This window comes from Dendrobates tinctorius, unplaced genomic scaffold (assembly GCF_039654945.1).
Source record: "Dendrobates tinctorius isolate UK_male_01 unplaced genomic scaffold, ASM3965494v1 ptg000079l, whole genome shotgun sequence".
NCBI classification, from domain to species: Eukaryota; Metazoa; Chordata; class Amphibia; order Anura; family Dendrobatidae; genus Dendrobates; species Dendrobates tinctorius.
Genome location: NW_027361747.1, coordinates 27,436,145 through 27,462,731, shown reverse-complemented (window position 1 = coordinate 27,462,731; position 26,587 = coordinate 27,436,145). Strand labels below are relative to the sequence as shown.

The following is a 26,587-nucleotide window of genomic DNA, read 5'->3' as shown; positions in this document are numbered from 1 at the left end:
GTTGCTGCCGAGACCACCGAGATCATGATTGTGTGGTCCTGATGTTTACCATAGCAGTTCATGGTCAAATAACAGCCTTAGAGTCTCCCGGCTACAGCGGCCAGTTCAGAAGTTAGCGACATTTAGGTGGCAAACAAACACTTTTTCATTCCGGCTAAACCACTTTGCATTAATTTCTGAAAATCACCTGAAGGGTTAATAAACTACCTGACAGAAGTTTTTCAATATGTCAGGGGGTGCAGTTTGTAAAATGGTATCACATTTGGGGTCTTCCAATATATAGGACCCCCAAAGTCACTTCAAACCTGGATAGGTCCCTCCAAAAATAAATTTTGTAAATTTCCTTGATAAAATGAAAAATTGCTGCCACATTATTAAACCTCCTAAAAGGCTAATAAAATTAGCGTTTTAAAAATGGTGCTGATGTAAAGCAGACATGAGGGAAATGTTATTTATTAATGTTTTTGTGTGATATGACTATCTGGATTAAAGGGATAATCATTCAACTTTTGAAAATTGCAATTTTTTTTACATTTTTCTCAAAATCAATGGGATTTGTTGAAGCGTTCCAGAGTTATCACCACATAAAGTGACATTGGTCAGAATTTAAAAAACTGGCTCCGTCACTAAGGGGTTAAGCATAAGGTGGCCCGACCAGATCTGATAGCGTCAGCACCACTGCCCTATGACCTTCCATTAGGAAGTTATGAGCCTTCATAGATTTGGGGAGTTTTAGCTTCAAACACCCAGGAGAGGGGGATAAGGCTCCTCACAGGGGGTGGAAAGGAGAGGCCGATCAAGGGGATAAAGGCTTGTGTAAGGCCTTGTGCTTGCTCTTTTTGTTATGCTTGCTGTTCACTTCTAAATGGGGAGTCAAGTCGAGCAACATGCTAGGAGGAACGGGAATCAGCTGGCGGCTCATTCCCCCATGCAGCCCAGCACACATGGTCAAACATAAAACCGGTAATTGACATGATTCTTCTGCTTATATATTTTGTACTTCACCTGTATTTGCATATCTGACTATTGTATATGTATAACCATTGAGTATACAGTGTACTACTGTCTAGTGTGCCTTAAGGCGATTAAATATATAATTTAAACTTGAGCTGCTCTTTTATCTTGATCCATGAATCCACACATCCGTATTCTCAGTTTTAACTTTCTATGCTACCGGGGCTGGTTTCTGGCCCAATTTAATCCCGTTACCGGACCAGGCGTATAACCAATGAGGAACTGGTGGCAGTCCTACCGGTCTGATAAGGTTCTGGTTTACTGGTGCTCTTGAAAGGGGACTCTTATTCTGTCAGGGTTGTGAGCGAGTGTAGTGCCACATCAGGGACAGCGTGGGTCATATCCTCTCACTCCCTGGGCCTGTGTGGACAGGGAGGTGTCTGTGTAAAACTGTGCCAAGCTGACCTTACGTGTTCCCATGGGGGTGCAGAATGTCATGTTGGTGGGATCTGCGTGATTTCTCTGGTGCTATTCATCACATGTGGTGGCAGCATGGTGGGATCGAGATACTAGTGTGTGAGTGTCGGATCCATACTCCAAGACACTAAAGATTATCAGCAGTAGTTTTCTGCAGCTGAGGTCTTAAGATCAGCTCAGCACAAGACAGTCCGAGTGCAAATACTGTAAGGTGTTTGGGTACATCAGGTTGCAGCTCAGTATCAGTGACCAAATATTGCAAGGCTGGCCAGTGGCACCCGAGGCAGGGCTAGGGAGATGGCCAATGCTATGCACTGTAGGGAGGAGGTGGAAGGTGATGTTGCTCAAACAGACAGGGGTCAAGCCACGACTCCCCAAGCAGCCAGTTGCCTGCAGTCAGTCCCACACTGGGCCACTCACCACCTGCTTGCTCCCCCACCCAGGAAGGCTTGGATACCCTCCTTCAAGCTGCCATGGCCAGTTTCCAGGCTGGAGACAAGGCCAAATATGAGACCCTCATGGCAGTATGTTGCGAGGAAGCAGCAGAATGTCACAAGGCAGGATAAGTTGCAGAAAGCCAGCGTGAGCACAAGCGACAAATGCTTCAACTCCAACACTAGCTCCAGCCACAGACCCCAGCCAGGCGTGATACCCTCAGATCTGGGTCCCGAAGTTAAGGGCGGAGGACTTCCCCTGCTGGACAGAGTAAGGGAATTGGACACTTTCTTACTGGCATTTGAAAAAACTGGCCATCAATACGATCTGCCTGAGGACCAGTGGGTCCAGATCTTAACCTCTCGCCTAAGGGGTAAGACCCTGGAAATCTTCAGTAAGACCACCCTGAGCTATGTGGATATCAAGCAGGTTCTGGTCCAGCAGTATAACTGGACCCCTAAGACGTACCAGAAGACGCTCCGAAGTATGCAGTGGGGTTCTGCAGACAGCTGGGCCGATCACATGCGGGTCCTACCGAGAGCATTTGACCAATGGACCACAGGATTCGAGGTCATCACCGTCTAGCACTTGATTGAGCTCACAACTGAGCAGCGTTGTGGAACTACCCGGAAGTCCTCCAGCAGTATCTCAATGACTGGAAGCAAAAGGGGGCCTCTGCAACAGCGACACATGCCGACGAATACTCCAACAACAGGATTCCAGAGGTCAAGAATCATGCCGACTGCAGAGGGAGTAAGATGAACGTGGTGCCAGCTGTTCCTGCCCCCAAACCCAAGTGAGCACCTGCCCATGCTTCCCTCTCTCCACATTGGTTGGGGAACTCTGACTATGTCATGTCTGTAAACAGCTGGGAAACTTCAAAGTCATGTGTCCCCAACACCAGAAGGGCCCGTTCCTGTCCCAGACATTGTGTTTTGTGTGTGGGTGGTGGGAGGTCCATTGACAACTTTCAGTCCATCACCATATGCCAGGCCGTGGCCATGAGACTGCTGAACACTAGCGATGAGATAACTCTAGTTCCTCCCCAGCTGGTGTCCCCACAGTATTTGGTACCAGGGAAATCCATCGCTGTTTCCAGGATTAGAGGAGTCGAAGAGGCGCTGCCCGTCGCCAAGGTGTATGTGGACTCGGGCACTGGGAAGGGAGTGAGGGAGGTGGGGGTAACCTTGAATATTCCCGCAAGTGTTTTCTTTGGGACAGACTTGGAGTGGCAAGTAACCCAGTATGTGGCTACTGAACAACCAAGGCCTGATTCTCCAGACAAAAACGTAATGTCCATCCCTGTTGATGTCAATGTGATTAACATGTCTCCTGATGGTGATTTGGGGCAGGGTGGTGTACTGTGTCACTCTCCCCTAGAGGGGGAGGAGATCAATCACTCAAGCTGTAATAATGCCTTAAGGGGGTTTTACACATAGCGATATCGCTTTAATGTCACCGATTTTGTGCCGTTATAGCGATATCGCTAGCAATATCGCTATGTGTGATACTTACCTCCGACCGGCTCTCCCGCTGTCCGTCGCTGATCGCGCGAGAATGTCCGGCTCCATTTCTCGTCGGGCGCTACCTGCTGGTGCCGACGAGCGACGCGTGGAGGCGGGCGGGAGGACGTCAGGATCGCTGTGTGTGAAAGGTGAGTATCGTGCGCTGCGTTGCTGCTGCATCGCTGTGAGGTCTGCCTGTGTGACAGCTCACTGGCGATCATTTAGCGATGCACCAGCGATCCTGACCAAAGGATTCCCCCCTTCCAAGTGCCTGCCTGATCAGAAGGAACCAGGAGACAGATCTCGGGAAACAGACAGAAGGCGTGTTCTACAAGCTAAGGAGCCTGGGAAAGATATATGGCCCTCTGCTGTAGTTAGTCTGAATCGTGCCACGACTGAGAGGGGGAGTCCAGTATCCCCTAAATTTCTCTTGCGGAACAGAGGTGCCACCACTATGAGGTGCTAACCGTATCAAGGGCCAGGACATGTGTCTGCCAACTGCCCCTACGGCCTGCGGGTTTACTCGACAGGTATCTATGTATGCCCAGACTGTCTGCACCGCAGATACAGATGCCACAAGAAATTAACCCCATTTGTGCCAGGTACGCATCAACGAATACCAGACGGAGGCTCTCTTGGACTCAGTGAGTCTAGTGACACTTGTCCATGGGTCATTGGTTGCCGGAGAAAACCCCAATGGTCGGAAAAATGGGGTCGTGTATACACGGGGCCCTCCTGCAAATTTTCAGCTGCGTTTTACAGCAAGTGAATGTGGATCAGTCAGGTTTATATTCAACTTTATAGAAAAGCAGCAAGTTCTGTTATATCAAGGGTGTAAAAATTAATCAATTAATGGCCAAAATTAAAAGCTTGGACAAAGTCAGGAGCCAACTTTGATATTTATAAAAAAAAAATGTATACAATTGTGGAATTTTTTCCTTATCATCAATTATAGAGATGAACAATTTCATATGGAAACAAACTTAAAGAGGTTGTTCCACGAACATGGTACATTTTAATTAATAGATCTTCGAATAAAACATTGCAATAATATAATATGTTATGTAATAGCAGTAAAAATTTTCCCAATGACCTAATTTAAATATGTAACAATAAAGGATAAAAAGCCTTGAATAATACAGATATAAAGTATGATGCAAACAAAAGTGCCCCCAAACACAGCATGATACCCCCTCAGTACCCTCCCTCCACACGCAAGGCATGATGATCCTACTGTACACCCCTCAATCTCCGCGACAAGGAATGGTGATTCCATCACAGTATGATTCTCCAACTGTAATCCCCACACAGTCCTCCACAAAGTATAATGGCCACAAAAAGAGCTCCATACAATATAATGGGCCTACATAGAACTCCATTCAGTATAATGGGCCGGACATAGTGCACAATACAGGATAATGGCCTTACATAGTGCTCCATACAGTATAATGGCCCAATAAAAAGTGCTCCACACAGTATAACAGAGCCCTGCATTGTCTCCCATACAGTATTATGGCCCTACGCAGTGATATATACAGTATAATGGCCACAAAAAGTGCTGCATATAGTATAATGGATCCACATGGTACGCCATGCAGTATAATGGCTCCACATAGTGCTCCATTCAGTATAATGATCCCACATAGTGCTCCATACAGTATAATGGCCTTACATAGTGCTCCAAACAGTATAACGACTCCACATAGTGCTCTATAGAGTATAATATGCTCCACATATTGCTCCATACAGTATAAAGGGCCCCACATAGTGCTCCATGCAGTATACTGGCCCCATAAAAGTTTTCCATACAGCACAATGGCCCCATATAGTGCTTCGTACAGTATAATGGCCACAAAAAGTGCTCCATACAGTATAATGGCCCCACATAGTGCTCCATACAGTATAATGGCCTCATAGTGTTTCATACAGTATAATGCACCACACATCGTGCTCTATAAAGTATAATGAGCTCCATATAGTATAAAGGGCTCCACATAGAGCTCCATACAGTATCACGGCCCCACATAGCGATCCATACAGTATAAAGGTTATATAAAATCCTCCATACAGTATAATAGGCCTACATAGTTCTCCATACAGTATAAAGGACCCCACATAGTGCTCCATACAGTATAATGGCCCTACATAGTCTTCCATACAGCATAAAGGACCCATATATGGAGTGCCTCACATAGTGCTCCATACAGTATAATGGGCCCCACATTAGAAAAAAATAAATGGAAAATGGAAACTTCACATTAGACCTTAAGCAGCTTGGACTGTCTGTCTCTTCAATCTTCCTCCAGACTCTGGTACCTTGATTTCCAAGGTCTAGTGTGAAGTATCCACAATCAGTGATGGTTTGGGGAGCCATGTCATCTGCTGGTGTAGGACCACAGTGTTTTATCAAAACTAAAGTCAGCGCAGCGTCTACCAGGAAATGTTAGAGCACTTCATGCTTCCCTCTGCTGACAAGATTAGTGGAGATGAAAATTTCATTCTCCAGCAGGACTTGGCACCTGTCCACACTGCCAAAAGTACCCAACAGTACCAATAACTGGTATACAAACAACAGTATCCCTGTGCTTGATTGGCCAGCAAACTTGCCTGACCTTAACACCATAGAGAATCTATGAGGTATTGTCAACAGGAAGATGAGAGACACCAGACCCAACAATGCAGACAAGCTGAAGGCTGCTATCAAAGCAACCTGGGCTTCCATAACATCTCAGCACTGCCAAAGGCTGATCGCCTCCATTCCACGCTGCATTGATGCAGTAATTGATGCAAAAGGAGTCCTGACCAAGCAATGAGTGCATGTACTGAACATACATTTCAGTAGGCCAACATTTCGGACTTTAAAATCATTTTTTTCAAGCTCGTCTTATAAAGCATTCTAAATTAGTGAGATAATGACTTTTGGGTTTTCATTGGCTGTAAGACATAATCATCAACAATAACAGAAATAAACACTTGAAATAGATCACTCTGTTGGTAATGACTTTATCTAATATATGAGTTTCACTTTTTGTATTGAAGAATTGATGACATTCTAATTTTGGGAGATGCACCTGTATGTCCAGCCCATAGATCTTAACGGCTTTTAAACTTATAAGAAAAACATGTTTTTTTCCGGAATAGCACCAGATCACATATCATTTTATTCAGGTTCCTATGTCCTAAATGCACATACAGATGGCTTAGGAGGGACGATCCTACTGACAGGAACGGTCACAAAGTCACCAAGAAATGTTTGGTCATGAAGTGAATAATAACGATCCACAATGAATATTACTATTTATAGGAAAAGCTGTTTAAATGCCAGACTCACCTTTCTCTCCAATATTGTCCATGGACACTGTAAAGACAAAGCAGGACATTTTAATGTCACCAGTGACGTCAGACACATTGTCCAAAAGTGGCAAAATGTACATCCACGTGCATTACAGGCTTAATCACAACAATTATAGCGTTATAGGCATTTTCACGATAGTACAGGAGATAATTGATGGAAACTGAAGGAATATTGGAGTCCTGACAAATCCTGCATTTTCATTGTAGTGATGTGAACAGGGGCTAATGTGTTATATTGGCTGATCACAATCAGCAAGTGCTTCTATGTATATTCTCTATGAAAAGTATTTACATTCAGATATGAAAGATGTACAATGTCTATATACAGTATATATAACCATAGTGCAATCGTATACATATATAATTATATGAATACATCAGAAGGGGTCAGATTTTCTCTGATTTAAATATTTTTTCTCCCCTTCTATCATCAGGAGCACACTGCTCCCCAGCCTCCCTGCCTCCTGCTTGTCACGTGTGCTCCTGGTGATTTACAGTTAGAACAAGAGCCATGGTCCGAACGGAGTGCTATCCCATGCTGCAAGCAGAGGCTACTTTGCCTCTGAAGTCCCGGAGGAGCACTGGAACACTAAAGATGGCCACATCCAAGGCCCTGGCAGCTTCAGAATAGCATTTATAACCTCTATAGCGAAGAGCCTTGTAAGTGTTAGGCCTCTTTCACACTTCCGTTTTTGACAATCAGTCAAGATCCGCCAATTTGGAAAAAAAACGGATCCGCCATTTTTCTTTGCGGATCCGTTTTTTCCCCATTGACTTTCATTATTGGCGGATCGTGACTGATTGCCGTCCGTTGCATCCATTTTTTTGAGGATCCGCCAGAATGTTAGTGTCCGTCAACATCCTCAAAGATTTCCAAACGGAGCTTGCAACGTTTTTTTGTCCGGCGGATCCTCCAGACACTGAATTAACCCCAAAATCTGTCTGGGTGCCGAACCAAAAAAATTCTCTCTCTCTCTCCTTCACGGCCAGCGGTTCCTTTAAATTTACTCATTTTCAGGATCCGTCTAAAAACGGATCCTGTGCCATCCGTTCGCATCAGTTGAGAACGGATCCGCTTGTCTGCCTTTTTGGCGGATTGTAACTGATGCAAATAACTGAAGTGTGAAAGAGGCCTTATGCTCCTTACCTTGGACACTGGCCACCACTGATAGACTGCGAGAAGTGGCCGGTAACCTAAGCAACGAGCACTTCGATAAAATTAAAAATTCCTTTGATCTTGTGAATGGAGAGAATTTTTTACAATATATTGCAAAGTTGCTTATTCTTTTTACTAATGCTTTGAGATTTTACCCATACGAGAGATGAGAAGACCCCTTTAATACATGTGATTTTTTTGTACCATACAGAACTTTTTCTTAAATAGATGAAATATCTATGGTCAGGCACCTTAGCTCCTTGCAACCAGAGTAAACCCGTTGTCTATTCTCTCCGACAGTAGGCAGATACTTCTTATGGATCTCCGGGTACACTGATTCAGACACTTTTATCATTACACTGTTTCATCACGCATCGTTACATCTGAATTTAGGTATATATAACTAGCCCATCTGCTAGCTGGGTCTCATCAGAATGTGTCCAGACTTTTAAATAAATGAATATTATGATTCATCTCACAACTAATTTATTAGAATTTGGAACCTGACAAGGATTCTTGACTCTTGTTCAGAGGAAAAACTGGTGTCACAGTGAACTGAAACCTGGCAGCCTCGTATACGGTTCTGGTTGCCAAATAAGTATCTTATTTAGAAGCACATATACTAAACTATGATAGTTCATTCAGCAATGTCGCAGTAGTCAGCACATTTATCAGATGCTTGGGTAAACAATGTATAGATAGTGAGAGCACAGGCTTTCCTTAAAGGGAATCTATCACCAGGGTTTTGCTCTGCATAATGTAAGAAAAGAGACCCTGATTCCAATGATGTATCACTTAGTTTACTGGGTGCAGCAGTTGTGATACAAAAAGGGTTCTTAGATGTAGCCTGTAGCAGAGCTCAAAAGCTAACGCTGCCAACACCACAGCTTTCTGTGTATATTGTATAGTGACAGTGAGCTGCTAATCAGAGCTGGGGGCAGAGTTGGACCAGGATGCATGTGAGCTATAGTCCGGCCAGTGATAATCTCCTGCTGATAAAAGAACCATTGTATTCAAATAACAGCACACAGCCTAATAAATAATACATTGCTGAAATCTGTGTCTCACCCTTTAAAGAGACCAGCTAAACCATGGGCCTTTTAGAAATGCTCTGTGGTAAAAAAGAAAAAAAAAGTGTACATATTTATTTTATCTAGAAAAAGATTTCTGGAAATGCCAACCACTGGACCTATCTACCCTACAAGTCGATGCCCAACATTTTAACAAGCCAATAGGTTTATTAGATATTTCAAGGTACATTGTGAGATGTTTCTTTCCTTTGGAGGGGGCTAATTTGCATATAACCAAATAATAAAATTAATAGACTGGTATGAAGAATGTGGATTGCCGATCAATGTAAACATGCCAGCAATCACCTGCTAACATGCATTCCAATCTTGGACCAGTAACCAGCACTGATCCACTATAAACAAGTCAATCGTCTCTCTTGTTTTCTGGTCTGGTACAGGTCAACGACTACTTTTCGGAGCAGAATAATCGCTAAAGAAGCCCTCCTCCTCCAATCAAGTTTTTATATTCTTAATATATTGCAGTCATCATATTATATAGCACTGTGTACTTACAATTGCTCATTTTACCTTTCTACCCAGTTAATTCTTCTCTTCTCTGCTCTATGTAGAAACAGGAAGTCTCAATCCCCCTCATAACTCAATCCTCTCAACTACTGACCAAGTTGCTTCACTCCACCCCCCTGAATGTGCCTTTTGCAGTGACTCGTGCAGAGAAAATTGACCTCCTGTTAGTGCATAGAGCTTGGGCTAGGTTCTCACGTTGAGTTTTTGCTGCTTGCTTTTAATACAAATTTTAAGCTGCGTTTTACAGTACCAGCAAAAGCTATGATATTTCAGAAATCTCATGCACACACATTAGGTTTTTTTTCCTGACTGATTAGGAAAACTGCTGCGTTTTTTAACACTACAGTACGTCACTTCTTTCAGTGTTTTTTGTGTTTTTTCACCCAAATAAAGCTCAAAAAGGCAGCAAAAGCGCAGGTGTCGGGATTTTCTGCGCTTCTGGTGCAAAACCATAAGGATATGCGCACGCGATCAGGAGTTGCTGCGGGTTGGGCGCTGAATACTTATGCAGCACAAGAAATATAATTCACCGCACACTTCACTTGGATACTTTGCAGAATTAGTGAATTTTATTCAAAAAACATCCAGTCCACAGAAAAAGTGCCAGAGCAAAAAAATTAGTATATACAGCTTAGATACCCTAGATACCCAACGTTTCGCTCCTCCCGGATCTTAGTCATGGGGTACTTGGTAACTGTAGTATCAAAGATGTGGCACTTGCAATAAATGTGGATCCCCTTTTAAATGTCCCCAGGTGCTGAAATATGAGCTTAGGGACTGACAGAAGCTGTAATGGCTGCAGTAAGTCGCTTTTTGGCCTGGGGGATTTCTTGCCAGGGGGTCAGGCTGAGATATTATGGTAGCCGTAATCGATCGCTTACAGGCCTGGGCGGGGGTTATTACCAAAGAGTCAGGCTGAGGATTGCAGTGGCCACGGTGGAGGGCTTTGGGCCTAGAGGGAGATGTAGATAACGAGACAGAGACGGCTCTCCAGCGCCCTGCCCTGTCCACTGAACTAAGAGAGAAGTGGAGGGCACCGCTGTAAGGGATCACCAATTACATGCTAAAGATCAACAAAGTAAACCAAAGAAAAGAGGCATGTAAAAGAAGGGATCACCAAAACAATAATAATTGAATACAAAAATATAAACCTTTAATGGAACCAACAAGAACAAAACAACACTAAGTGCAGATTAAAAACAATTAAAACCGCATAAATGCGACCATTACATACAGACCCCGAAAAGGGTACATGCCTCTGTACAAACCCCACAAATTGCAATACAAATGTTAAATCACAAAATCACATTTGAAGGCCACGAAAAGCACCTAACACTCAAAAATCTATGGTTACTGCAAGATAAGCAGAAGAAAAGGTCCAAGGAGCCTAAATGCAGTTACCCCCCGAAGAGAAAAACACCATATGACCTGCTCTGGGTAAGGAGATGCTGGTAGGAAGAGGTTCAATCCTGCAGAGAGTGTAGGTGGAGTGGCGTGGGGAGAGGCAGAGGCATAAGTAACGCCCAACGCGTTACGCCAGAAAAACTGGCTTCATCAGGAGCGATATAGTGTTGTGAATCATTGGTGTATATATACCTTATTCAATAAACGTAGATCGCGAGCAGGTGTGGGTCAGAGAACTCACGAGTGAGCCAGACGCAGAGCGGCGTCGGAGCGCCGGAAGTGGAACGGCAAATCTGCGCAGCCGCAATGGACCGGAGTGAGGTCCAACAGTGGGCACACAAAAGATGGCGTCCAAAAAACTCCACTGCGCATGCGCGAGATGACGCAGCCTTCAAGAAGCAGAGCACGGCGATGATGAGTCATCAACCACGTGATCTCGCAGACTGGAGGCCCTGGTAATGTAGAGGTAGCGAGAGCAGGATGTTAAGCCCCTTACAGCGGTGCCCTCCACTTCTCTCTTAGTTCATTACTGGTCTTAGGGTTACTATTTTTGGTTTCCCTTTTCTGGAGGAGGCACGCTGTTGAATATTATTATACACATTTTTTGTAAATGGATTTATCTGCTAGGGAAACGGCTTGGAGTCAGAGGGCTCAGGGGATCTTTGATTCTGGCAGTAGCAGCCCTGTTGGGACGGCCAACAAAGATGACAGTTTCACTTCAACTTCTAATGAGCTGATTAATTTACATAAATCACTCACAAAAGTATGGTGGAATATAAGGAGCTTGGAGGAATATAAGGTTACAGGCTTTATACCAAGGGGCTTAAGAGTACAAATCTTCCCAGCTTGGGAAGTTGATGAAAACTTTCAAAAAACATGGGAGGCTGGTTTGGTTAAATGCTCTCTCATTTTGATGGATATGTTGATAGTTCATGATCAGAGCTTGTTGGCAAAACTTAAGGACGAGATTAAACTTATGGAAATCAAACTTCAGACTTTTGATCCAAGTATGGTTACCTCATTCAAACAGCAACTTAAAATCACTATTGATAAATTTGAAAAGGAGATTATAGAGGGGAAACGCCATAAATTTCAACGTGACAAGATGGACTTTAACAATAACCGGGCTTTTAAATGGAGACATCGGGGCAATAAACGGGCAGCCTCTTCCCATCCGGTGTCCAATAGGGCTATCAACTCTAGACTTGACCAGTCTTCTAGTGATTTTTTATCCTCGGATCCAAGCGATCTGGAAGGAGCAGTAGGAGGGGCAGACGTAAGACTAGGCGGCACAAAGAAGAGAAACAGGGGGTACAAACAGACGTCCCCGGTCTACAAAAGGGAAACGAGATACAATCACAGGAAGCGGTGATTACCCTTCCTTTTCCGTCTATAACAGGTGTCCCTTCTGATACAGGTAATTTACAAATTATTAATCTGTCGTCTTACAATCTTTCTACGGCAGAAAAATCTGTCTTAGAACGAGGACTAACGTTTGCTCCTATGAACACCCTTGATAAATTTACCCTTATAAAGGACATCTATCTCTTCTGCCGTCAACTAACTTTTAAATTGCTTTACCATCATCCCTCCACAGCTGACAACTCTCCGAATATCGATAGACAAGTCCTCAGGGATCTGATGGACTTGCTCCAAGAGAATGAGAGCAACACCTCCAGAAGACCATTCACTGACCGTTTGCCATCACAAAGCACACCCTCGCTGTCCCTCTTCCCTGCTGTTCACATCTTCTTTATGAATGTATGTCGGGATATTCGAAGTCTCCCACTTGATACAAATAAGAATCAAAACTTAAGTAAGGATGAATATAAAGCACTCCTTGATTTACAGCATAACAAAGATTTTTTAATACGGGAAGCTGACAAGGGGGGGAATATTGTGCTGTGGCCTAACTCTCTCTATCTACAGGAGGTGATGCGTCAATTGCAAACTACTTCATGCTATGTTCGTCTCCCAGCAGACCCTACTGAAATATTCAAAAAGAGGTTGGATAGACTGATTGGGCAAGCGATGCAACAGGGGACTATCAGTAAGAAGGAGGCTGATTTCCTGACAACTGAGGATCCAGTAGCCCCTACCTTCTACCTTCTTCCAAAGGTACACAAATCGTTGGTAAATCCACCTGGTAGACCCATTGTCTCTGGTATTGGGGGCCTGTTTGAAAAACCCTGTATTTACTTGGACTTCTTTCTACAGCCCCTTGCTGTTAATTTGGAATCATATATACAAGACTCGACATCCCTTATTCAGAGCTTGAGCAATCTTTGTCTACCTTCACAGACTCTGTTAGTCACTCTGGATGTCGAGTCTCTGTATACGAGTATAAATCATGATCTGGGGTTGCAGGCTATTTCCTTCCATTTAAATAAGAATCTTATGGGTGATGGGGAACATAATCGTTTTCTTCTGGATCTTCTCTTCTTTATTCTTGACAAAAATTATTTCGTGTTCGACAGGAACTTTTATAGGCAGACCATGGGGACCGCTATGGGAGCACGCTGTGCTCCCTCGTATGCAAATTTGTTTTTGGGGTGGTGGGAGGAGTTGGTTGTGTATCCTCATGAAGACTTTAAAGCACATTGCTTTAAATGGCTGCGGTACATTGATGATGTTATACTTTTTTGGACAGGCACTGAAGAAAGCTGCCAAACATTTATTAATGGGCTGAACCAGAACCTCTTCAATATCAAGCTAACATCTAACATTTCCTGTACCACTGTGGAATTTTTAGACCTCAGTCTTTCTTTGGAAGACTCGTATATCTCTACCAGTCTATATCGTAAGCCAACAGCCACCAACAGCCTCCTCCACTATAACAGTTTTCACCCCTTGCATCTAAAAAACGGTATCCCCACAGGTCAGTTCCTTCGAGCTAAAAGAAACTGCAGCAATCCATTGGCCTTTCAGTCGGAAGCAAGAACATTGACAGATCGCTTCAAGAACCGTGGTTACCCTAATAAAGTCATCTCGGCCGCTTATCAAAGAGCGAGGACAAGCACACGTGTAGAATTACTGCAGAGGAAAACACGTGAGTCTTCTAGACCCTTGGGTGTAGTGACTACCTACAATAACCAGTGGCATGATGTCCGTAAAATTCTGGGTCAGAACTGGGGCATTTTACTAAGTGAAGCCAAATTGGCTCCATATATTTCTAATTCCCCCAGCTTGACAGCACGGCGGGCCCGCAACCTGAAGGATCGTTTATGCCATAGCCACTATGTACGCCCTACGGCTAGACTTAATAGTGGTTTCAGGTTATTTGGAACCTACCCTTGTGGGGACTGCAATGTTTGCCAATATATGGTTGCCCAATTTGGTACTAGAATGCCTAGTTATCCATTTCACATCGTACCTAAAAAGGCATACTTCAACTGTAAGTCCCGCAACTTAGTCTATGCCCTTATTTGTAACTGTCCAAAAATTTATGTGGGGCAGACAACCCAAGAACTGAGAAGGAGATTACAGCAACATCTCTGTAATATCTCCACTGCCAATAGAGATCGAGCAAAGGGTAAACATATTACTCCAGTGGCAGCGCACTTTTTAGAGAATCATCGCGGATGCCCCACTGGTCTACGAGCATTGGTTTTGGAAGAGGTTCTTGTGAACATCAGGGGGGGCGATATAGGCCTGAGGCTTCTCAGATGCGAATCCAAATGGATTCATGATCTGGGCAGCCTCTCCCCTAATGGTCTTAATGAAGAATTACTCTTCACAGGGTTTTACAAACAATTATGATATTTAGATCTGGGCTGTTCACATGTAGCCCCCCTGGCCTTAATTGTTTGTTGTTCTCCTTTTTTTTTTTCCAACAGCCCTTCTACCAGCTCTTGATGCTCTCGTTCTTTGGCTCTGCTGGGCTGTCTTGATATCGGGGAGAGACCTCTGGAACCCACTTGGTGGATTGGGCATCTACATCTGGCTGGTTAAACTGGCCACTATTGCCCCTTATCCCTATCGAGACTATGGGGGAAAAAATTCTGGATCATGGATGTTTTCTTGGCTGGGAGATACCACTACTGGGATCAAGGACTTGGCCCTTTGATGACTTGCTTCCTTCGGTCAACATTTACTGGACTTATGGCTACTTAATGGTAGCCATTAACCTACAACTGGAGTATATTCAATCTCCGATAAGATCCATTTGTCTGCCGTCCTTTTTGGACTCTTTATTACCTTAATTTTCCTTTTACCCTTATCCTTACCCTACCCCTACCCTTCCCCCTTCCCTTCTCCTATTCCAACCCCCCCCCCCTTCTCCCCATACCCTTAATTGTTTTTTCACTCTGGATTGCTGTGATGTATTAAATGTACATTAACCTTGTATTCTTCCATTGCCCTTCCGTCATTGCTCCGTGATCTTAGTCTCATTGTCATGTTGTGCTGCTATGTTACATTACCAGCTCTGGTCTTTACTCTTATCAGGTGATCCAATGCTTATTTCCAAATAAAATTTAGAGAGCATTATTTGACTCTCTATCTAAAAAACCATGTTTTTTTAATAATATTTTTTATAGAAAAAATCATATAAATAGATCTGCCTGTTAGTCTTTTGTTTAAGACAGGATTCACACTATTGGACAAATGATGCTGTTATATATTTGTTATTCATACTGCACACATGTGGTCGCTTTGTGATACCCCATGTCCATACTGTTTATGTGTGCCTATGGGGTTATGCCGGGATAATAATGTTTTCCACTGTGTCACCCTCTTTTGTGGGGAGAGTACCATATATCCTTTTATGTTTCCCTGGCCAAACTATTTTCTAGCGCATGCGCTGCTTATTTGCGGCATTAGGCAGGCTTAACATCCTGCTCTCGCTACCTCTACATTACCAGGGCCTCCAGTCTGCGAGATCACGTGGTTGATGACTCATCATCGCCGTGCTCTGCTTCTTGAAGGCTGCGTCATCTCGCGCATGCGCAGTGGAGTTTTTTGGACGCCATCTTTTGTGTGCCCACTGTTGGACCTCACTCCGGTCCATTGCGGCTGCGCAGATTTGCCGTTCCACTTCCGGCGCTCCGACGCCGCTCTGCGTCTGGCTCACTCGTGAGTTCTCTGACCCACACCTGCTCCCGATCTACGTTTATTGAATAAGGTATATATACACCAATGATTCACAACACTATATCGATCCTGATGAAGCCAGTTCTTCTGGCGTAACGCGTTGGGCGTTACTTATGCCTCTGCCTCTCCCCACGCCACTCCACCTACACTCTCTGCAGGATTGAACCTCTTCCTACCAGCATCTCCTTACCCAGAGCAGGTCATATGGTGTTTTTCTCTTCGGGGGGTAACTGCATTTAGGCTCCTTGGACCTTTTCTTCTGCTTATCTTGCAGTAACCATAGATTTTTGAGTGTTAGGTGCTTTTCGTGGCCTTCAAATGTGATTTTGTGATTTAACATTTGTATTGCAATTTGTGGGGTTTGTACAGAGGCATGTACCCTTTTCGGGGTCTGTATGTAATGGTCGCATTTATGCGGTTTTAATTGTTTTTAATCTGCACTTAGTGTTGTTTTGTTCTTGTTGGTTCCATTAAAGGTTTATATTTTTGTATTCAATTATTATTGTTTTGGTGATCCCTTCTTTTACATGCCTCTTTTCTTTGGTTTACTCTGCCCTGTCCACTGGATGCGTTGGACCAACTTCTACTTCTGGATCGTGAGCACCCGGCCTGAGGAAGTTGCGTCGTGTTTTTTGAGGGGGCACTAAACTCTATATGAACGCACGAGAGCAAATGTACGCAGCAAAACCTGTTTTTTGTAGGCAGCTTCTTCACTGCTAAGAGAGCAGGTTTTGCCTGCAGAAAAAAAAGCAGCAAAAATGCAACGTGTGAACATAGCCATAGAAAGATTCTGCTAGTCCGTTTTTAACCATGTGATGTCATTGACCTAATGGAAAACAGAAGAAGTAGCTGGCAAAATGAGCAATTGTAAGTACACAGTGCTATATGATAACTGCAATATATTAAAAGAACAAAAACTTTGATGGGAGTGCTTCTTTAATACAATCATTCTGCCCCCATACAACATCAACTAATGGGCAGCATTTGATCTAATTGCAGATTGCCAAAAATGATTATTTTTATAACGACAAACAATCCAATCCTGAGCGTTTGGTTCTTTGACCGGGATAAACAGGAACAAGCGTTCTTGCAAATGCTCATTCATCAATTCTTAGCCAGTCTATATGCACCATTTAGTTGAAAAGATATTCCTGCCAGAAACATTTATCATCACCAATGGGGGGTGAAACCTCTAGGAACCCCACCAATCACCATAACAGGACTTTTGTCCCCCAAGTCACAAAACAACGTGGCTGTTCCTATTCTCAGTTACTTCTACCAGTGCCAGAGGCTATCGATGGACTACCGTGGTGCATGCTGAGCCATTGCTCCACTTAGACTCCTCCTAGTCATAATCATGAAGCTGAGAGGAATGAGGGTCTTTGACTCCCCATTCTTGTGACCAGCAGTTGGAGTCCCACCAATCTAGGCAAGTATATAGCGTTCCTACATTATAATTGACAAATTTGAGCTCAAAGCTTAAAAGGAATCTGTCACCAGGTGTTTGCCACCAAACCTGAGAACAGCATTATGTCGAGACAGAGACCCTGATTCCAATGACGTGTTATTTCCTGGGCTGCTTGCTGTAGTTTTGATAAAATCCCTGTTTTATCAGCAGGCGATTAGTATTAGAAGAATAGTAAACCTGCTGCCAGGTAGTCCTCCATATTCATGAGCTCTGTATATCTCTGACCCCACCACTGATTGGCAGTTTTCTGCCTATGCATATTGTACACAGAAAGTGGTCAATCACTGGTGTGGGCGGGGTTATACAGAGCTCAGAATTCCGATAACTGGTAGATCTGCGGTAAATAAATCAGGGATTTTATCAAAACTACAGCAAGCAGCTTTATATTATGCTGCTCCCAGATGAGGTAGCAAAAACTGGTGCCAAAATTACTCTAGAGGTGTTGTCCACTCTTTTGCTAAAAGTCTGCATTCACTCTATATGACTGCAGACTTGTAAATTCTCACAGCGTGTGCACCGCACGCTGTCAGGATTCTCAGGTATTGGCGGTGAGAGCAGGCGGTCACATGACCACAAGTATGACATGCGCGGCATCACTCGATTCAATACATTTTACCAGGAAATGTACTGTTTTATGAATCTATGACGTGCTACAGCTTACAAGCTGATTTACCTTCCAGATTAGGTAATATAAAGGATAACATCCACTAAATATGGAAAAGTGACTCATAGTTCAGATGAGGACATGTGTAAAATAGCACAAGGGACAACAGTAAGGAACAGTTCGTCTATTCAGCTACAGAAAAAAAATCCACATGCCAGCCATTGAAATAGTAACGTAGATTTATGAACTGTGATGAAGGCGGGCTTCGTTCCATAGGCATATAATGGACTGATGAAGAGTCATGGCAGGACTATGCTTGATTAAGGGTCAATTGTGCCTGAAGCGCGTGATTGATAGCTCCTCTTTCTATAAAGCTATTAGATATATGTTTTAATCGTAAGAAATAGAAAGGTTTTATTCAATTTTGGGCGGTGGTTTCAGTTTTCCTTTTTTACAAGCCACTAATGGAAATGCACTTCAGAATAAAGCTCCTCTTTTATACAGCAACTACATTTCCCATAGTCAAAATGCTTAGAGTAAGTCTTCCACTACGTGAAATACGATGCTCTGCTAATGAGAAAAATAAGGTTACAAGTTGCTTGTATTTATGCCAGACAAAGACAGCACTGACTCCATTAGGAAAGAAATCTCTCATGGTTTTCAATCATTGTTGTATGAAAAATAAAGATCCCCTATAAAGAATCTTCAGAAAACCATTTGGCGGCACCCATCATGCTAAACAATATAAACCATAAGACCACACCTTTCAAACGTGAGCGCGCCACAACTGATTGGACCCATACACGTATCTATGTGTAAGATTGTTAGGGCTGGCGGAACGCACCAGATTATAAAATAGTAGTGAGTGCATTCGCAGCCCGGGGTCCACCGTGCAGAGGTGGTACACTGCTGCTAGGTAATGGCGGAAGAGAAGAGCGGCGTGAAAACAGTCACACGTGGGTTACGTCACCCAGTGTGAACAGGAGCGGACTCTGTTACTTCATAGAACCGCACAGCCGCTTGAAAGTGAAATGCCGGAGCCTGTTTAGCTCACAGAGCACGGCCACAGAGCGCACAGCAAACAGCCACAGAACTCCACCCCAAGGTTAGAGTCCTTCTAGGCCACTGAACGCGCGGCGTCCCTGCCACGAACGCCGCTATAGACGCTGGCTAAGGAGTGCGGAGCACTTGCTCTGAGGTGTGCCGAGTCACTGATAGTGACTAATATCTGACTCAACTCTGTCTTACCTACGCCTAAGCCTGGGCGCTAGCAGGCTAGGCTGCACAACACATGCATACCAAGGGTAGGGGTTTCATAATGAGTCAGTCACCAGAGACATTCATACGTGCATCCATCACTCACTCCTTATAGTCAGAATATACTGGCTATCCTAGCGCATGATAGCTTCTCGGATGGGCCAATTCGAACACGAGCAGGGCCTGAGCACGTGACCTTCGATGTCCAATGGGAGATCACACCACGGGCATGCTCAGTGGCCCGACATGGGGACTTAGTCCCTGGAGAATCTCGCTGCTGAGCAGCATGCATTGCCATAGCTGTGCCAGGGGTGGCAGCAGCAAGCAAACCCACGGAGCTGGTCTGGGCAGAGCGCCGAGACCGATGAGTTTGCTGAGCAAGCTCCTCTGCAGCTGGAGAGCAATGTGAGACCGCCGGAAGTAAGGCTCAGGATTCTCGCTGTGGAGCGACAGAAATCCGACGCCTAACAAAGATAAGACATAGAAAAAAAAAGTACAGAAATAGAGTTAGCCACGCGTCTATCAGTGTGCAATGTCCTACAAGAGCCTGAATCATAGCACAGCTGTGCGCACAAGCCGACACTTCCAGCAGAACTCTTGGATTAGTCACTTCAGTAAGGGTAGATGTATAATTATGTGGAAGGAATCATCTTCAAAAATTAGTTCTGACTCCACATTACCATCACCAAAAGCCTATAATAAAGAACAATCTACTCATGTGCGGCTAGATTTTACATCTATATTAAGAGTTCTATTCCTGCTTTTCCCATGTTCGAGTAACGGTAATATATGAGGCAGTGATGTAAAATACAGTGCTCTCAGTACTCCTAGTTTAGCATTCTCAATTTGCTTCTCTTTAGAGGGCCATTGAGATTGATCAGGACTGATACGTCAGGAGATTACCTGTAATCAGAGGAAGAATATCTGTTACAATTGAGGTTCCTCGATCCAAAATTGCCACTAGAGGGGCAGTGACCCAATCCTATAACGCAATTACCGGTTAGTTGGCGTGTCCCAAAGCATCAACATCACAGGACCGAGAAAAACAAAGATACCGAACATGAATATGTCAGGATACCTCCCTAAACAAAGAAGTTGCAAAACGCGCATCAGGTTTGCTCTTGGATGGGTGAGAATATGTACCTTCTTGATCATGGCTATCTAGCCCTCAGAATCTTGGTATATATTCAGGTATCCACTTGTTAATACATTTTTCTCTCATCATCTGTATATGTAGTGGCTAATTTATTGGGGTTATTAGCCCTTTGCCTCTATTTTACTTATCTCCTATACATTGTATGCATGCACAATTGCCTCTTCTATGACTTTGTCACCAGACTTGAAGCCACTACCACCCACGCGCATTTCTCATGCTATACCCATGGGTTTTTACTTTATGTTAGGTTTTATTAATAATGCAAATAAAATCAAGTGCTATATTATGTTTAGATTTTTATTCTGCATCTTTTTTTAAGTCCTCTATAGGGGCAGTAAAGACTAGACAACACCATGCTCCCTCGTCTTCCTTTACTTCTTCTAAATTTAGCTCATGGGGCATTACTGTGGCCATATGCTTTGGTCTGCTCAACAACAATTTCTCTTGACACTCCCCATAAATATACAAGCTCCACTGTGCTCTTAGTTGGGGAGGGCAATCAAGCACTGCCAGACACCTCCGATCTAAGGGGGAGAGGGCAATCAAGCACTGCCAGACACCTCCGATCTAAGGGGGAGAGGGCAACCACACAAGCTCCACTGTGCTGTTAGGTGGGGAGGGCAATTTCGCACTGCCAAACACCTCCGATCTAAGAGGGAGAGGGCAATCAAGCACTGCCAGACACCTCCGATCTAAGGGGGAGAGGGCAACCACACAAGCTCCACTGTGCTGTTAGGTGGGGAGGGCAATTTTGCACTGCCAAACACCTCCGATCTAAGAGGGAGAGGGCAATCACGCATTGCCAGACTCTTCAGATCTAAGGGGGAGAGGGCAATCACGCACTACCAGACACCTTCGATTCAAAGGGGAGAGGGCAATCACAAACTGCCAGACACCTTCGATCTAAGGGGGAGAGGGCAGTCACGCACTGCAAGACACCTCCGATCTAAGGGGGAGAAGGAAATCATGCACTGCCAGACATCTCCGATCTAAGGGGGAGAGGGCAATCACTCACTGCCAGACACCTCCAATCTAAGGGGGAGAGGGCAATCACACACTGCCAGACACCTTCGATCTAAGGGGGAGAGGGCAGTCACGCACTGCAAGACACCTCCGATCTAAGGGGGAGAAGGAAATCATGCACTGCCAGACATCTCCGATCTAAGGGGGAGAGGGCAATCACTCACTGCCAGACACCTCCCTGGCGATATATCTCCTGTAAGAACAAAGGCCTGAACATGGTGAATTTGAACATACCCAATCCTTCTATGCCACCACATCTGTTACAGTTACTCTGAATCACATGTACCAGTGATCCCTATCAACTTCATTCATGAAAATATTCAATTCAACTGAAGGTGACAGAATCTTATAGGTGATAATTTATTTATCGTGGAGGTCCGACCACTGGGACCCACACCGATCATACCAAAAGGGAATTTTTTTATATATGATAGGACACTTTTATTCTCATTACAAAATGGAGCAGCTGACGCCTGACCACCGCGCTATTCATTTTTGTGGGGTATGTTGGAAAAATCTAAGTGCAGTACTCAACTGCCCCACAGGGAATAAAAGGAGCTGCGGTCAAGCAAACGCACTGACATTCATTTCTAAAAAAAAAAAAATATATAAAAGTTCCCTGCTCTACCAAACGATGCAGGTTCCAGTGGTCAGACACCAACCGATCAATAAGTTACCACCTATCCCGTGAAAAGGTGATAACTTCTTTGCATTGGATAACTCTCAGACACCCAAACACATTGGGTAGCGTGTGACAAAATGAAAGTTCAGTGGACAGCTATCTCCTACAACTCCCCCATACACAGGAATTCTCGGCTGAACGCTCCTGTATTCTCTAAGAGACTACTCTGGCAGCGGCTTATGTCGCTACTGAACAAAAGGAACGGCTGTGGAAATTCTTTCAACATCATATGGCCCATACACATTAAACTGACGCACAACCAATATCTGTGAGCTCATCCGACTTTAGTCTAATATGTATGGGGGTCCTTAGCCACAGAAAAGATTACTGTGTACATGCTCTCAGTTCTAGAGGTGGAAAATGAAGGATGCAATATGAATGCTCTGAGGGAACTATAAACTGCAATTTTTGCTTTTTCTCTTAGATTACATTAGCAGAACTAAAGGGGCTGTCCCCTTGCAGACAATGTTTTGACCTGGCTGCAGTTAAAAAACAACAAATCACTCTGTATTCACCTTCTCCAGGTCAACTGGCGAGTTTCTGCCTCTGCTTTTGGGGGTCTGACAATGGCTGTGGCGCTGACATTGCATTGACTATTAATCACCCAGTCAGTTAGCTCACTGATTGGCTGCAGTGACGTATCGGTGTGCCACAGCGAATGCTAAACATGGAGACCAGCGGTGGAAACTCGCTGGTGGACCTGAAGAAGGTGACAGCCCCTTTAAGGTCTGCATACACCATAGATAGTTGCCAGTCAACAGCTCATTCAGCCAAGAGCTCTCTTTCCAGACTCCCGCATACCATACACTTGAACTCTCGACTCGCCTCATTTAATCAAATATTAATGGAGGTCACTAAGGCTAAATACGCATTTAATGCCAACAAACATCTATGAAGCGTTTTTCCACCCAGTGTGGCAAAATATCGGACTAGCACCAACACCTGAAAAGTAAGATTTCACCATCGACATAAGTGGTGTTGCTTTCCTTCTTGTATGTAAGAAAACAGAGTGAACATTATTTTACACTATGGCTTTTACTGCAAACCTCCCCTTAGATTTGAGCTCTCCAAGACCCAATTATATTACAGTGCATTTTAACAGGAGTAACACAGGCTATTGTATTTTGCACACTATATTTATACCAGAGAAAGCGCTCAGTAGATTGTAGTTTGTTTCACCTAGTAAATATGAGCTATTCAGGGTGTTATAGAAACCCCCAGCACCCCGAATAGGAGATGCATGTATGATAGGTGTAATGTGAGATGTATGCCCTTAATGCAACTACCGACCGGCTGCGACCACCGGGCAGAGGTAAACGAGATATCCCACTTCTGACCTCCCCCCCACCTTTGTAAATCCCATGGCTATTTTAATGTACATCTGGCGTCTTAATTGGAGCCGGTTATCTACTTGCCCGACACACATTAATTGTCCTGCCCTCTGTATGTATATATATTCGGAGACTGATGAGTAAAATGTCACACTGGAAATACATGGAGAAGCAGTGATCTTTTATATGTTCCCATGTTACAAAGCCTTTCAAGCCAGCGCCCTTCATTCAGAAGTGAGGAAAAGCAGAGTGGACCTCCTGAGAAACGGGGTGGTAATGTAAAGAGGTATTACAGCACTGAAGACCCCGTTACACTGGTGGCAGACAGCGGGATATGATACCCCGTCTATAGGAGTAAAGGACTGAATGGAAAACAACTACCAGAAGTTAAAGAGGAATACATTAAAAGACCTGGTGGAAGCTCGAGGGTTAATCGCCAGCAGCAACAAAAGCGGATTTGATAGCAGCCATCATGGAACACGACAGTGCAGCACCTCCCAATGTGAACGTGGAAGAGACTGAATTCCAGAGGGAGGTAAAGAGCAGACTTGCGTTCTATGGCCCAAACCCTGCAGTAGAGATCGTACGAGAGGTGAGGGTGATGTGCGTACTGATCTGAAGGAAAAGATGGCAGAGCGGACCAGGATAGAGCTAGCCAAGATGGAGATGGCAGAGCGGACCAAAATAGAGCTAGCCAAGTTAGAGCTAGCCAAGATGGAGATGGCATAGCGGAGAGAGGAGCGTCAGCGAGCAGGGGGAGCTCTGACCTCCGCCCAGGTACCGTCAGCAGTAAGCCACAAAAAAATCCAGTATAATGCCTTCCGACAGTTGGGGGAGGCAGAGGAAGACATTGATGGCTTTCTGCAGGACTTTGAGCGGCAGTATGCCCTTCATCAAGTGAAGCCGGAGGACTGGGTTCAGGTTCTGGCCAGCAAGCTGACAGGCCGGGCAGCGGACGCCTATCACATGGTACCTGATGAGGACTGTATGGACTATGAGCAGGTCAAAGAAGTGATCTTGGTCCGGTATGTGCTGACACCAGAGGCATACCGCCAAAAGTTCAGTGGAGTTAGAAAACAGGTAACAGATACCCACACTGAATGGGCCTGTAAACTACGGCGGTCACTGCTACAGTGGGTACAAGGGAGCCAAGCAACCACTAAGGAGGACGTCCTCCAGCTCTTCTTGTTAGAGCGATTCTTTACTGGACTAAACCCCGAGACACAAGAATGGCGACGGGACAGACGGCCAATGACTCTTGAGGAGGCCGCTCGTCTGGCCGATGAACATCATGATGCCAGGAGGTCTCAGTTGTCAGGATCAAAGACTGTCACTAGGGGCCCTCCCATGGGTCTGGAGGCCCCTAAACCACAGAAAATTGTCAGGGAACCAGCTAAAACCCCGGCTTACCAGAGTCCCCCTGGGATGCGATGCCACACCTGCCTTCAGCTGGGCCAACTGTAAAGAGAATGTCCCAACCGGACTCAGCTTACCCAGTGGCCAAAGGCGGGAACGGCTACCATCAACCGGGCCGCTGTACACTACTACCCGTCAGGAACACCGCACTGCACTTGCTCACTGAGCCAGTGTGCGTGTCCTGAGTACAAAAAACAGTGCTCAAAAATACCTGTGGAGCGGGGCAGCAGCGGTGACGATGCGTGCTTCAGACTATCAGGACCTGAAGCACGTGACTGCTGGGGGCGTGTCCTAAGCTCCACAGAGCTAGGAGCTGCAGGGAAACTCCTAGAAAGGTAACTACGGGACAAGTTACCAAGGGGCATAGACAGGGACGTAAACAAGATCAAGCCGGGTCAAAGTACGACGAGATAGCAGGACAGTACCAAATGGTTAGACAGAGCGAATAGTCAAGACGTAGCAATAGATCAGAAAACCAGAACGGGCAATGGACGGTACAATAGGGACAAACTGTAACGGAGTAACGATAGCCAAGTCAGGAGGTCAGAACCGGAGAAGACAATAGTACCAAAACGAGAGACGGAGCACAGAGTGAGGGGACAGACCGGGTCATACACGGGAATCAAGCAAGCAATGCAGTATACACGCACACCAGGGGGGTCAGACACAGCCAGAATAACAGTATAGCTGACAGGGAATCCTAGTCTGGAGTGAGTATAAATACCCCTCCCAGATCCAAAGAGAGGCCGGCAAAAGTCAACCCTGTGAGAACAGGACATTAACCATGTCCTAACCATGACACTACCAGGGCAAAGCTGACCCGGCATTGGGGGCTATGACTAATCCGGGGATGAAAGAGATGGAGGACATGCTGCATGAAGTAGACCCCGTGCAGGCAGCCCGGGCAGATAATCGACAACAGCATCGACAGGCGGTGTGGGTTAATGGGAAACGTATGCTGGGACTAAGAGATTCCGGAGCAACTTTAACCCTTGTGAAGCCTCATCTCGTCCGGGACCAAGAGAAGACGGATCGGACAAAGGCCGTCCGTGTAGCAGGGGGAGCCATACATCGACTGCCCACTGCCAGGATTCACCTGAACTGGGGAGTCGGGGATGGCCTTGTTGAGGTCGGGCTGATGGAGGATTTGACTGCAGACGTCTTGCTGGGAAATAACTTGGGGCCCATGTTGTCTGCATTCTCGGTCGCCCCTCTTGCTGAGACCTATCCTGTGACCAGCCGGAGACAAGCTCGAGCTGCGGAGGCGGAATCACACTCAGAGGAGGCCCAGGTAAGACACCCCAGCCCTACACGTATCCCCATAGCCAGACAAATTTCTTGGGCCACCCCAGCTGAGTTTAAAATGGAGGTACTTGAGGATCCCTCAATACAGGGGTATCGTGGGAAGGCACAGGAGGGGAGAGGAGTACTGGAAGGGGAACAGTTTGTATGGAAGCAGGGACTGCTCTACCGGGTTACAGAGCAGCGCCACACAGGGACGAGCCCCACTCTAAAACGACAGCTGGTAGTTCCCAAGAAGTATAGGCTGGAGCTACTGTGAATCTCTCATGACATACCCTTGGCCGGGCACCTCAGCATCAGTCGCACCAGACATCGTCTGACACAAAACTTCTTTTGGCCGGGGGTAACCTATGATGTTAATCAGTACAGCCAGACCT

General features: G+C 45.1%; 1 protein-coding gene across 1 annotated transcript in view; it reads right to left on the bottom strand.

Annotated features, from left to right (window-relative positions):
• ZDHHC2 (zDHHC palmitoyltransferase 2) overlaps window positions 1-26,587 on the bottom strand; it is a 142,088-nt gene that overhangs the window by 76,894 nt on the left and 38,607 nt on the right. Inside the window, exon 2 of the mRNA XM_073583611.1 lies at window positions 6,703-6,729. Coding sequence (XP_073439712.1) covers window positions 6,703-6,729 — 27 coding nt within the window. The remainder of the gene's footprint in view (window positions 1-6,702; window positions 6,730-26,587) is intronic.